This window comes from Cervus elaphus, chromosome 30 (genome assembly GCF_910594005.1).
Source record: "Cervus elaphus chromosome 30, mCerEla1.1, whole genome shotgun sequence".
NCBI classification, from domain to species: Eukaryota; Metazoa; Chordata; class Mammalia; order Artiodactyla; family Cervidae; genus Cervus; species Cervus elaphus.
Genome location: NC_057844.1, coordinates 49,590,263 through 49,604,277, shown reverse-complemented (window position 1 = coordinate 49,604,277; position 14,015 = coordinate 49,590,263). Strand labels below are relative to the sequence as shown.

The following is a 14,015-nucleotide window of genomic DNA, read 5'->3' as shown; positions in this document are numbered from 1 at the left end:
GAGATAACTGTGGATTCTGAACTTGTGTTATGTACAAAGTATAACGCTGGAAAAAGGACTATATTCAGATTCAACACAAATTAATAGGAGTAGAAAGTGAGAAAAATAGTATATACAAGTATTTAGCAGTATCTAGATATTAGTATTTCACATAACTTACTCAGAATTATAGAGTCCTGTCAGTACATTTGGCTGCATTAATATGGAGTTCTTTTTGTACTAAAAAAGAAAGAAAGAAAGGGAGTAGATATGTATGCTAACATAATCTATGCCTATGTTAAGGGCATAGACTGGGAAGAGTAGCACAGTCATGTGGGTGGACCAGAGTGAATCCAGGAAGCAGTGTCTGAGGGCACCATCTCTCGAGGACCCATCCTCAGCATGTGAAACTAAAGTGATGCTGAGTATTGCGGAGATGGAGCAATTACCCTCAATCTTGTTTTCCTACAATAACTTGTGTGAGGGCTAAATAATATACTTACCTCTCAGGACTGGTTAATTCACTAATCAGTGATTCCAAATTGGAAGTCAAATAAGATTCAAGGTAGTGTAGGGTGCATGCATAGTTTGAACATAAATAATATACAGCTGTTTGCAATTCTTCTACTGAAATAAAAGACTGAGGAAACTTCCTGGGCTATAGATTTAGTTACATACTTCAAGTAAGTACCCTCTTTACTTTTCTCCGTTTTAATCTTTTATCCTTCTACCCATGCTAGTAACATACTGGAATAATAAGCAACATAAAGCAAACAAACAAGAAAACCCCACTCATGTGAATCAGTTTCCTAATATACTGCCTCAGGAGACTCTGCCAGCAAATAATAAGCTGTGGTAGTGGGTGACATCACACTGTCAAAATGAATTTTAGTGTTTCTAAACGTGATCACAGATTTTCACAGCATTTGTTGTATATTGCACAAAGAAATGTAGAGCGGAGAAGTTTCTAGAAGCTTTTCTTCTTTCTAGTTCCCATCATATACCACATAGTGGTTTAAAACAGGTCCAGCGGTGGCCCTATACATGTTATACACACCATGGTAGGAATTCTAGTTTTGTTTTGTTTTTTTTAAAACAATGCCTATTTTGAGGTAAACCTCTGCTAGGGATTTTAAAGTGCAGTCTACCTATAAGATACATTACATATGAATAGCTGGATATCCTTTTTCTAATCAGAGTACAGTAGAAAATACAAGTGACCCCTAACTATGTAGATCTGTTTCTTAAAAATGGATGGTCAGGCAAATCATTATTAATATGAATTTCACTTCCCCTTTTAAAAAATTAAAGCAGAAATGTTTTTATGGAAAAGATGCTTGCCTGAGGATTTAATCTAAATTATGTGTAGAAGTGCAACAGATATATGAATAACATAAGAATATAAACAGTTTATTGGGAAAATTGTAACACTAAAAAATGTCCCTAAGTACTAATGATGTCCTTGAAGTTTCATTACCAAGACCTGCATAAAGGGGAGAGCTTCCTACCTAATAAGCTCCAGTTCTGCATTTTAATATTAGTAGTAATTTTTTCCTTTTTGAATGTCCAATTTTAAGCTTAGAGATTTTGAGCAAGGCTAAAGAGTTTCTAGGATGGCTAAGTTTGTTAGGACCTTCAGTGGTATAGTGGTATCATGTAGACCTACATGATACCAAACCAACAGCTAACCAGGGCAGCTATTTTTCATGGCAAATAGATGGGGAAACAGTGGCTGACTTTATTTTTCTGGGCTCCAAAATCACTGCAGATGGTGACTGCAGCCTTGAAATTAAAAGACGCTTACTCCTTGGAAGGAAAATTATGACCAACCTAGACAGCATATTAAAAAGCAGAGACATTACTTTGCCAACAAAGGTCCATCTAGTCAAGCCTATGGTTTTTCCAGTGGTCATGTATGGATGTGAGAGTTGGACTATGAAGAAAGCTGAGCACCGAAGAATTGGTGCTTTTGAACTGTGGTGTTGGAGTTGGACTCTTGAGAGTCCCTTGGACTGCAAGGAGATCCAACCAGTCCATCCTAAAGGAGTCCTGGGCGTTCATTGGAAGGACTGATGTTGAAGCTGAAACTCCAATACTTTGGCCACCTCATGCAAAGAGCTGACTCATTGGAAAAGACCCTGATGCTGGGAAAGGTTGAGGGGAGGAGGAGAAGGGGACGACAGAGGATGAGATGGTTGGATGGCATCACTGACACAATGGACATGGGTTTGGGTGGACTCCGGGAGTTGGTGATGGACAGGGAGGCCTGGTGTGCTGTGGTTCATGGGGTCGCAAAGAGTCAGACATGACTGAGTTTCTGAACTGAGCTGAGCTGAACTGAGACATTTTTTGTTAATAAGTCTGACTTCAAGATCACTCATAATGGTCATTGTTTTTGATGAGGAGACTTTCCATTTAATTATTTCATTGCAGTGTTCCAAGGTTTGTTGTAGGCAGGAACACAGCTCCTTGAGAAGGTTTAACTTCAGAGCCTGCTGGTGAAGGGACAAGCTGCAGTGCGTTTTATATGTAAACATGAGTGGTAAAGAATCTGCCTCCCAGTGCAGGGTTCAGTCCCCAGGGTTAGTGTTTCTGAACATGATCACAGATTTTCCCAGCATTTTGTTGTATATTGCACAAAAAAATGTAGAGCTGAGAAGTTTCTAGAAGCTTTTCTTCTTTCTAATTCCCTGGGTCAATCCCTGGGTTGGGAAGATCCCCAGGAGAAGGAAATGGCAACCCATTCCAGTATTCTTGCCAGGAAAATCCCATGGACAGAGAAGCCTGGTAGGCTACAGTCCATGGGGTTGCAAAGAATCAGACACAACTGAGTGACTAACATATGTATCTCTGTGGCTGGAACCTGTTTAACACGAATCCCCATAATTTCCCTTAGGTCTCTACCCACCAAGAGCCAAGCTGGTAATACAGAGGCATCTCTCATCCCTGACAGATAACGAGCAAGCTGACATCTTTGAACGTGTTCAGGTAACATGATTTGTAGTCCTCACAAATAAGATATAAAGAATGAGAATTGGATCCTGTTTTTCGAGTTCCTTTTTCCATTTCTCTATCTGAAATGAAAGATAGGTATCCCACTATATTCTCTGATAGTAGAACTCCCTTTTGTTCCTAAGAGCAGTGAAGTGCTTAGCTTTATTTGTGTTTGTCTACCAGACAGATAAAATTAAATGAGAATAAAACAGTAGACGCTGTCTTCCCATAATGTGCTGTTGGTCTGTCTTCAACAGAAAATGAAGGCAGTCAATGACCAGGAGGAGAATGAACTTGTGATTTTACACCTGAGGCAGCTATGTGAAGCCAAGCAGAAGACACACGTTCATATTGGGGAAGGCCCATCGGTGAGATGTTTGCTCCCTAACTGATTTTTTTTTTTCATATATTCAGTCAAAATTTCATAGAAGTTGTAAAAGGAGTTTCTTTGCTTTGTGTTCTCATCTTTAGGGTTAAGCCCTAATCATCCTTTTCCTCCTAGCATCTTAGAAATTTTATAGTAAATTTTAGCAGGCATTGGCACGTGGAGATAAAATTGTGATGCTTTTAAAATGTAAAAAAATTGTGAATTTTGATAGAAAACCAGTGATAGCAAATGCTCATGGTTTAGAATGAATGTACATATTTTAGTAATACTAATCCATTATTTTATTTCAAATCCATATGAACATCTTGTTTCATTAAAAACTTACACAGCCTTGAGTGGTAGAACGCAAACATGCAAACAAGAAGTAATGTCATGGAAACGGCTCTCCTGACTGCAAACGAAGGGATGATATTTCTGTGCTCGTGGTTTAGAATGTGTTCTCAGCTGCATGTAGATAAAGCCGGACCACCGGCAATGACATCTAAGGAAATTATGACATATTTACCTCAATAGCACTAATTCAGGTTATATTTTCATTTCATTCTATTCAGAACAAATCACATGCCATGTGATAAGTGATTCCTTAATTATTTATTGTACAAGTACTTCTAGAGGACCTTCTATGAGCCAAGCTATATGATAATGTGACAAAAAAGACATCAATGGATGATGTAGCCTGCAGAGAAGAGCTCAAATAATCCAAAAGGGAATGCAAATTAAAAGTGAAAAGTGTTAGTTGCTCAGTCCTGTCTGACTCTTCCTGACCATAAATATTAATAGATACATGTAGTAGAGGCAACAAAATAGCTTTTTAAAAGAATGTGCAGTGAACACAAGAGAGTGAGGGTAGAGGAAAGCATGAAAGAATTGGAGAGGAAGAGATTTTTGGGGGAGGGTGAGGCTGGAGTTTTAGGGGAGATAAAGTGTTCTAATCAGAACAGTTGAGGATTTGTATTTTAAGAAGGAACACTGAGCAGTTAAGTGGTAACTTTGTGACCATGAGTGAATATACTCCTTGCAGGCCCTCCAAGGACATACTGGCTTTTTAGGGTTTGCTTGGGGATTGATGGGGAATAAGGCTGGAGGCTAAGCAGTGGTGAGATGATAAAGAGCCTTAAGTGCTATGCCTGACTTTGTCATTGAAGGATTTCAGGTAAGAGCAAGAGAAAATCAGATTTGTACTTTAAAGAGATAATTCTTCTGTCATAGTGATGGTCGGTTTGTGGGGCTGGTTAGTGAGTGCCAGGACTGAAGTTACATTTTCGAATTGGGAGACTCTGGTAATAGACTATGTGAGAAGTGATTCGTTTATCAAGTGCATACTATGTACTAGGCAATAGAGATGAATAATGACAGCTCTTTTCTGACCTCTAACTGTTTAGAAGGAAAAACCAACATGTAATCAAATGAAGTGAAAATGGAAGTACAGTGTGATTGGCACAGTGATATATGTGTGTTCTAGACAGAGATAGCACTGGGACATAAATAGATTGAATGATTCTATCTTGAAAAATTTATTTTGTCTTAGAGAGCAGCTAAATTGGAGCCCTGGAGATGTAAGGGAGGCACTGAGTCAAGAGTGATTTGGGAAGCATGATCCTTAGGATTTGGTGACTGACTGGATAGATATGTTTAGGATGGGAGAGGGTCTTGCTGGGAGAGACTTCAAGGTTTCAGATTTGGAAGAACTGGGTGCAATAGCTAAGAAATACACAAAGAAGACAAGAGTAGGGCAGAAGATGGAAATAAGAAAGAAGAATTCAATTTTGCAAGTGTGTTTGAGATATAATTAGAAAATGGATTTGGTGCTCGTAGAATTTGAGTTGACATTATAAATACAGAAGACAGTGAGCTTTGGCACAGGTTTGAAGTCAAAGGCGGGTGTTCTGAGGGATACTCACATTTTAGGCAATGAGTAAATTAAAAGGGAGCCAGTAATAAAAAACTGAAAGGGAATAATGAGGGAGAAAGATTTATTATGGTATGACCAAGGTAGGAGAAAAGTTCACGTAAGATCAGTGATGTCCAATGACATAGGAAGGTCAAGAAACTTCAAGAGTAAAATCTGTCAATGGGTTTGCTTATATCAGTCACTGATGGTAATAGTCATGTTGACCAGAAGGCCAAAGGCAGTATGTGAGTAGTGGTACAAATTTTCTATATGATGGAGAGAACTCAAGGTCACAGAGGAGGTTTTAACAATTTATGTTTGAAATTCCTCCCCTTCTCTCTCCCTTGCTCTTTCTTTTCTTTTCTTCCTTCCATTTATTCACCTAGTATTCCCTGAGTGGGCTTCCCAGGTGGTTCAGTGGTAAAGAACTTGCCTGCTGTAGAGGAGGCGTATGTTCGATCCCTGGGTGGGGAAGATCCCCTGGAGAAGGAAACAGCAACCCACTCCAGTATTCCTGCCTGGGAAATCCCGTGGCCAGAGAAGCCTGGCAGGCTCCAATCCATGGGGTAGCAAAGAGTGGGACGTGGCTGAGAGACTAAACAACAGCAAGTTCACTGAGCAGCTGCTTTGCCAGGCGTTGTGCTCAGGACTTTGTGCTCAATACAATTTCCCTGTTTCAGTCGTGTCATTCATCCCAAAGCCTTAGAGTAATGAGTCAGCCTAGTCCCTATACGCAGCCGGAGCCCAGTCCAGCCCGCAACCCTATCCATTGTTTTCTCTCCTTTTGGATGGCAGCCGTGTTTCTTTTATCAGGAACTCCTTAGACGATCCTGTGGTACCAGCTCCATTATGGACCTTTATTGCCCCCTGTGTAGACTGTGCTGAATCCTCCCATGTGATCCTCCAGTCTCTGATTTCCCAGTTCTTTGAGTGACTTTGAACACTCTCTTCACATGGATCTTCCCCAAACATTACTTTCACAGTGATGCCCCTCTGCTTATAAATTGTAATCAGTGATTCTTCCTAATTACCCAGCATTTAAGATCAAGGTTTTATCTCCAGCTTCACTTTCCCACTTTCCACTCACTTCCTTCTGTTTTAGTCAACTATCTGTATTGACATCCCGTCCTGTGAGCATCCCAGCCATTATGATTTTGCCAGCATCATCCCCAGTGTTGGGAAAGTGTTCACCTTTTTTTTTTTTTTTTTTCCTGCCTACATTAAATCCTGTGTATCTTTTTCTTCCTAACCATTGAGAGCCACAGCTCGTGGTTCCATGTTTGACACTTATGTGTTGCTTCTTTTCACTGTTACATGTGAAGATATTTCCTCCACAAGCAAAGGATGAGTTTTCTCTTTTGGAAGTTTTCTGGCACTAAGAATCATGTGATATACATAGTAGCTTTTTATTTCTGTATAGGATAAAATATTTAGAGAATCTCAATTTATATAGTGGACACATTGTAGGTTCTCATGCAGTTTAGTACTATCAGGGCGTACTTGTTGATCGAAAAGATAAATGACCCATTCGCAAATGAAAAGGGAGTTATAACAAAGGCATTAACAGAATCCAGCTTTACTAAAAGAGTCTTTGCTTTTTGAAAACTGTTTCTTGTGTTTTCCTTGGTAATTTGGATATAAAGTATGCAATTTGGAAAGGGATGATTATAGTTATTAATCAAAATAACAGCAGCAAAAAAGTGACATCTTAAGTTTAGTTTTTGTTAAATGCAGCAGGAATATATTAGCAGAGAGGAAAGGCATAAAGGAAAGATCTTATTTCTGTCTTTTTTATTACTTATAATATTAAAAATTAAACCCATTTGCTTATAATCTGTGTGCTTATGATGTGGAACCTAAATTATTACTTCTTCAATAGAGCTCCAGAAGAATTCTTGTGCTTTTTAATGGCTTAATCATAAGTCTGTCTTTAAAGCTTCATTTAATCTTGAGTTTTGCCAAACCAAAATTTATGTTTTTCTTTCCATAGACTATTTCAAATAGTACAATCCCGGAAAATGCGACAAGCAGTGGAAGGTTCAAACTTGACATTCTGAAAAATAAAGCTAAGAGATCCTTAACTAGCTCCCTGGAAAATATCTTCTCAAGGGTAAGATTAAACTGAGGCTCTTCAAGGTATTATGTGTTTTCTAATTACTTGGCTTCATTCTCAACTGGCTTACAGAAGATTTCCTTTAAAAAGAACTACCAAGTTAACTTTAAGTTAGTTAATGCTTATTTAAAATAATCTCTCAAAATAAGTTTTATTCTCAGATCTATATTTATTCTTGTGCGTCTTCTATCTGAATTTGAACAGTAGACATTTAGTAGTTGAGATATATGTATAGAAGAGGGGAAATAGAATACTGATGTTCAATCCTGTATGAACTTTTTATCATTTACCACTTAAAGTTATAATGGGGGTCTTTCTCTCACTGATTCTTAGGAGCTGAGAGGAATGCTGAAAACTTTAAGTGTTTTGAGATTCCATATATGTGCATTAATATGATAAAACTCTAGGTTCATCCGCCTCATTAGAACTGACTCAAACGCATTTCACTTTATAGCTGAGTAATACTTCATTGTGTATATCTACCACAACTTGTTTATCCTTTCTTTTTCGATGGACATTTAGGTTGCTTCCATGGAAGGATACCATCACAATATGATAATTATCCTCCACTTAAAAATAAAATGAAAAAACATTAGGTGTAGATACACAAAAAATAGCATAGTGATTTCTCTTCCTCTTCATTTTCCTCTTCCTGAACAGTTCACTCCTGAAGCTACTAGATAAGACATAGCAAGGTGTATGTCTAGGGTCTGTAAGGCAGAGGAGACACAGTGTCTCAGGGCGAGGAGACAGCCTGAATGGGTGCTGTATGTGGTGGCGGGGGTGGGTGGCCCAGTGCAGCGTGCAGAAACCGGAGTGCGGTGAGGAGGGTGTCAGCCCATGGGGGTGATCTGGTTTCTACAAGTGGAGCAGGAGCAGGTGAAGAGGGTGCCCTGATCAGGATGGCTCAGCCTGGGGTGTCAGAGGTGGAGTGGAGGGGAGAAAGCATTCCAGGTGCCCAGTACAAGGATGCACCGATGTGTGGGGCTGCTGGGGCCGGGTGGGGGGCGGGGGGTGAGGAGAGGGTGGGTTACCAACTGTGGAGATTGGTTACATACAGGGAACTGGTCAAATATGTAAATGTTGAAGGATAGTGGGATTCTGGGGGAAGGGAATTACAAAGTTAAAAGGGGAGAGGGAATTAGAATGAATTCTGCTGCTGTTGAATTCAACTCAGAGGTAGCAGTATGGAATCTTGGTTTCTCTGCTTTGAGCAATAGAATAATATATACATATATTATACACATAAATATAATATGTATGTAACATATGTATTAATATATGTGTATGTGTGTAAATGTGTATATATGGTCCACTGATAGGCACTGGGAACAACTTTTCTATGCATGTCAGATAATAAATTAAGCCTGGTTGGGTGACCAGGTTAAAGTCTGTTTGGGTGACCAGATTTTTGATTTAGGACTCGGATTTCGGTTTCTGTACAGAAACAAAGAGGGGACCTTTTTTCCTGGCAGAAATGGCTAGTTCCAGGACTGTATGGAAATTACGAGATAAGTCCAGAGCACCTTGGCACTCTAGATAATAAAGAAGTTGTCAAAGAGAGATGGCAGGCTGTCACAAAGACATAAACGCCTTGAAGGATTCCAGTGGTGACATCTGAGACAATTTGAGCACCATAATAATTGACAGCAACAGACAGTAGCCTGTTGTATAATAGGAAGGTACTAAGGCGCTTAGTTGCCCACTTGTGTCCAACTCTCAGTGACCCCATGGACTGCAGCCTGCCAGGTTCCTCTGTCCATGGAATTCTCCAGGCAAGAATGCTAGAATGGGTATCCATTTCCTGTATGAAAGGAAACAGTCTATTCGGATGTGAAAAATAAGTTGACAATTTGATCATTATCAGGATATTTACTGGACAGAATGAATACTTAGTAATTACAAAGCCTAACTTTATGATGAAAAAGGCTGACAGGCACCTTCTTAATCAAATGATAAATTGGACGTCGTCAACAATGGACAAAATTGAAATCCTGTGCTACAAAGAATACAGAAGAACTTCTGTGGTATTCCCACCAGAGGGGCAATACGTGAATCTAATCATAAGGAAACATCAACAAACCCACTTTGAGATACAGTCTACAAAATAACTACCTGTTATCTTCCAAAGTGTTAAAGGCAGGAAAGTCAACGCAGTAGTGCATTGGAACAGTGACTTCTGGTGTTCACAGTGATGTCTGGTGTTCTTATTTTTATTTCTCTGCTAGAAATCAAAATCCTTTATGGGTATTTCTATTAATGATGGAGAGTCTTTTAATTTTAACAAAAGCCCTACCGCAATCATGGTCATCTGACAATGCTGTTATTTTATTAGCAGAAAACAGAACCTAGGAAAAAGCCTTTAGAAGATTTGTCAGAAGTGTGTTAATGTAACTTCTCATAAAACATCCTTATCTCCTTGTCTTCAACATTTATAAATCAGTTAGGTTCTTTCTCTCTCAGTCCTCCCCTCTCTCTTTTTCTCCCTCTCTCCCATAGTGTTTAGTGAGAATTTTAGTAGTCTGGTCATTTATGGGGTGGTCAGGGGATCTGAATTCAAGAGCTTGCCCAAGCACATTTTATATTTATGACCTTGGACAAATTATTTACCTTTTCTAAACAATTTTTTCTCCACTTGTGAAATGGGGAAACATTTCCCATCCATTCTGATGAGGGCCCATTGCCATGAGGATGAAATGTCAGTATGTTAGGAAACTGTCTCACTGTGAATGTGAGGTGGTACATACAGCAGTGGTAAGCCCTGGAACCTGTCATTGACAAATGACACAAGGGTATTATCCTACTGAGTACTTTGGCATTCCGCACAGTACTTACGTGACTGACTTTGAAGTGCCGCTCCATAGCCTTGGTCAGCTGTAATGAATTTCCAGCAAGGGCACTGCCGGTCTATTCTGGTCAAGGTGGATACTGTGGCTTTTGTGTCCCAAAGTGCTGCCAAATGCCATAAATTATGTGACCTAACAAGGTCTTACTTGCAACATATGCAGAAGAATGGACTTCTTGGAAAGGCTGGCAGCTAACCATGTTGTTTCAGAGGTTACATGGAAAATGGGTTTTGCCTACTTCTAAAACTTGTCAGTTTATTTATTTTTTTTCTCTCTGAGTGATATAGTAGAAAGTTGACTCTCCAGTCATAGTTTGGCTCATAATTGCTGCTATTTTTAAATGTTGGAATATTTCATTTAATGAACTATAGCTGTTTATGAAATAGGATACATTTTCAAAATGCTTTAAAGCTCAGTCTATAAACAATTAAAAAGTGAGTCCAAGGGACAAGGCTTGACACATGCGTTACTAAATCATAATGTAGTAAAACTGAAAAAGCTGTCTGTTCAAAGATGAGAGGACGGAGTCTTGTATTCTTGTTGTTTGTCTGTTGCTTTTTCTCAAATTGAAGTTTTTCAAAAGAGGAATATTTACTAATATATTAATTATTACATGCATATTTTCTAAAAGAGAACTGTCTATTAATACAAAGTGTGAGTCCGAAAAAAGTCCTTATTTTATGTTTTCTTCAGAGTAATAGCCATTGTCCTTATTTGTTAAAATGTGTGATTTAACAATTGTGGTAGAGTAAATTTTAAAGTAAGTTTATTTTTCTTTGTGTTTAAGAAAAACTTGTGGATAAAACACTCCTACGAGTAATATGTGTGACAATGTCTTTTAATGATGGAAGTGGTTTGATATCCATCTGAATGCTTTCTCTATGGTGAGCAAATAGCCTGTTTGAAATAACCAGGCAGATTGGCATATAAGTAGCAGCTAAAAAAATAGCAGAAAGCAACATGGCCCATTTTTCTTGCCCACAAACTCGAACCCCATAATTTATCAGCCACATGTATAGTTTATCTTTGGAAGTATGTCATATTATAGTATAGAATTGAAGAACTGAAAGAGCCTTGATCAAATTCTAGGACATTTACAAAATAACACAACTAATGTAGGCTAATTGGTTTTATTCGTAATTTTACTTTCACAAAGCTCTATCTTTAGGAAGTAGTATTGAGCTCAAGAGCCTCACTTTAAAGTTGTCCTCTCTGAATTCAAATTGCTGCTCAGTTCTTTAACTGTGTAAATATTGGCTACTTCAGCTACCAGAACTTCAGTCTCCTTATCTGTAAAGTTGAGCCAAATTGAGTATCTACTTCATTAGAACTGTTGTGGGAATTAATGAGGTAATGCATGATAGAATACTTTACATAATACATGGCACATGGTAAGCATTTGGTAATATTAGATGCAGCTATTAGCTTTATGATTGATATAGTTGGTATTGACAGAGCCACCAGAGGTAGAAAACTGTAACTGATATATATACACACCTATATATATGTGATATATATACACATAAGAATAAGTATTGCTTCTATGAGACAAGATGGGCTACCATAAATACAAAAGAGTCAGTTAAGAACAGGACAGTTAAGGACAGAACTTTTATAACTTTCTGATAGTGAATATAAAAAGAGAAATTCAATAGGAGGCAATGAATCTAAGTTGAAAAAAATCTTCCAGAAAGTAAAGCAAAATGAGAAAGAAATGGAAAAGAAGAGAACAATGTAAACAGTTAAAGAATCTGTCTGGAGGTCCAAAAGCCAAAGGCTAGGAGTTCCAGAAAGAAAATACATGCAGAAATTTTCATAGAAATCATTTAAAAAATTTCTCAGAGCTAATGGACGTGTTTCAAAATTTAATGGACTCAGGGAATACACAATAGAAAGACTGAACAAAACCATGCCAAGGCACTTCATTGTGAAATTTCATAATGCCCAAGGGTCAACTTAGATTCTGCTCCATAGAGAAATAACAGGGTTGTACGGGTCAGGAATCACAATGACATTAGACTTCTATACCAGAAGACACTTGAGCAGGGCTAGCATAGCCTGAAGGAATGTTTCCAAGCAGCACTGTATATTCAGCCCAACTATTAATGTAGTATAAATAAAGAACAAAGGCATTTACAGACATATGCTGATAAATTTAAAAAAATACTTCCCAGTCTCCCTTTCTCAGAAAGCACCTGGAATCTGTGTTCCACTAAAATGAAGAAGTAAGCTGAAAAAGAGGAAGACATGGCCCAGGGAAACAGAAATTTCAACATAGGATAGCATCAAAGGAAATTTCTAGGTTGATAGTGAAGGAGAATACTGGAAACATATGTTTTGCAAAGCTGAATTTCTACCAGTCCAGACTGGGACAGGAAGACAGAAGTCTCAAGAATGGTTTGCTCAAAGAAAAAGAAAAAATGTAACTGATGGATTATGTGATGGATGCCCATAATGTGGTTTGTTGGTGCTATCGCCTCAGTTGTGTCCAACTCTCTGTGAACCCATGGACTGTAGCTCTCCAGGCTCCTCTGTCCATGGGATTCTCCAGGCAAGAATACTGGAGTGGTAGCCATTCCCTCCTCCAGGAGATCTTTCTGACCCAGGGATTGAACCTGCCTCCTTTATATCTCCTACACTGGCAGGCAAGTTATTTATGACTAGCACCACCTGGGAAGCCCTGTTGGTGATAAATAAATTAGTAGTAATAAATTAGTGATTGTTCAGGTAGTTATAGGGTTTCCCTGGTGGCTCAGATGGTAAAGAGTCTGCTCTCAATGCAGGAGATCTGGGTTCAATCCCTGGGTCTGATAATGTAAGTTATGATCTAGTTTATAGGGAGCTGTATGTAATAAGCCATGGTGTTTATAACTGTTGTGGTTCGTTCTGCTTTACTTTCCATGTGTGTTTATCTGTATGTGACATCAAATTCATGGTACTCTCTCATATGTGAATAATGTTTAACCTTGTAAACAGTCACTTCAGTAGCTTGGTCTGACTGTTTGGTTCTCTGATGGCTGATTTAGAAATAACGGAAATAGATGGTGAACAGTTCTATTTGCCATGCTGGAATGGCTGTTAATCAGTTCAGTTCAGTTCAGTTGCTCAGTTGTGTCCAACTCTTTGCGACCCCATGGACTGCAGCATTCCAGTCTTCCCTGTCCATCACCAGCTCCCAGAGCTTACTCAAGACACATGTCCTTCGAGTCAGTGATGCTGTCCAACCATCTCATCCTCTTGTCCCCTTCCCCTCCCGCCTTCAATCATTCCCAGCATCAGGGTCTTTTCCAATGAATTAGTTCTTCACATCAAGTGGCCAAAATATTGGAGTTTCAGCTTCAGCATCAGTCCTTCCAATGAATATTCAGGACTGATTTCCTTTAGGATGGACTAGTTGGATCTCCTTGCAGTCCAAGGGATTCTCAAGAGTCTTCTCCAACACCACAGTTGAAAAGCATCAATTCTTCTGTGCTCAGCTTTCTTCATAGTACAACTTTCACATCCATACATGACTACTGGAAAAACCATAGCTTTGACTAGACAGACCTTTGTTGGCAAAGTAATGTCTCTGCTTTTTAATATGTTGTCTAGTTTGGTCATAACTTTTCTTCCATGGAGCAAGCGTCTTTTAATTTCATGGCTTCAGTGATTTTGGAACCCCCCAAAATAAAATCTGTCACTATTTCCACTGTTTCCCCATCTATATGCCGTGAAGTGAGGGGACCAAATGCCATGATCTTAGTTTTCTGAATGTTGAGTTTTAAGCCAACTTTTTCACTCTCCTCTTTCACCTTCATCAAGAGG

General features: G+C 38.8%; 1 protein-coding gene across 3 annotated transcripts in view; it reads left to right on the top strand.

Annotated features, from left to right (window-relative positions):
* TBC1D4 (TBC1 domain family member 4) overlaps positions 1–14,015 on the top strand; it is a 208,112-nt gene that overhangs the window by 139,647 nt on the left and 54,450 nt on the right. For all 3 annotated transcript variants that reach the window (XM_043892437.1, XM_043892438.1, XM_043892439.1), the window contains exons 6-8: positions 2,876–2,967; positions 3,231–3,341; positions 7,243–7,362. In XM_043892437.1, the coding sequence (XP_043748372.1) occupies positions 2,876–2,967; positions 3,231–3,341; positions 7,243–7,362 (323 nt within the window). The remainder of the gene's footprint in view (positions 1–2,875; positions 2,968–3,230; positions 3,342–7,242; positions 7,363–14,015) is intronic.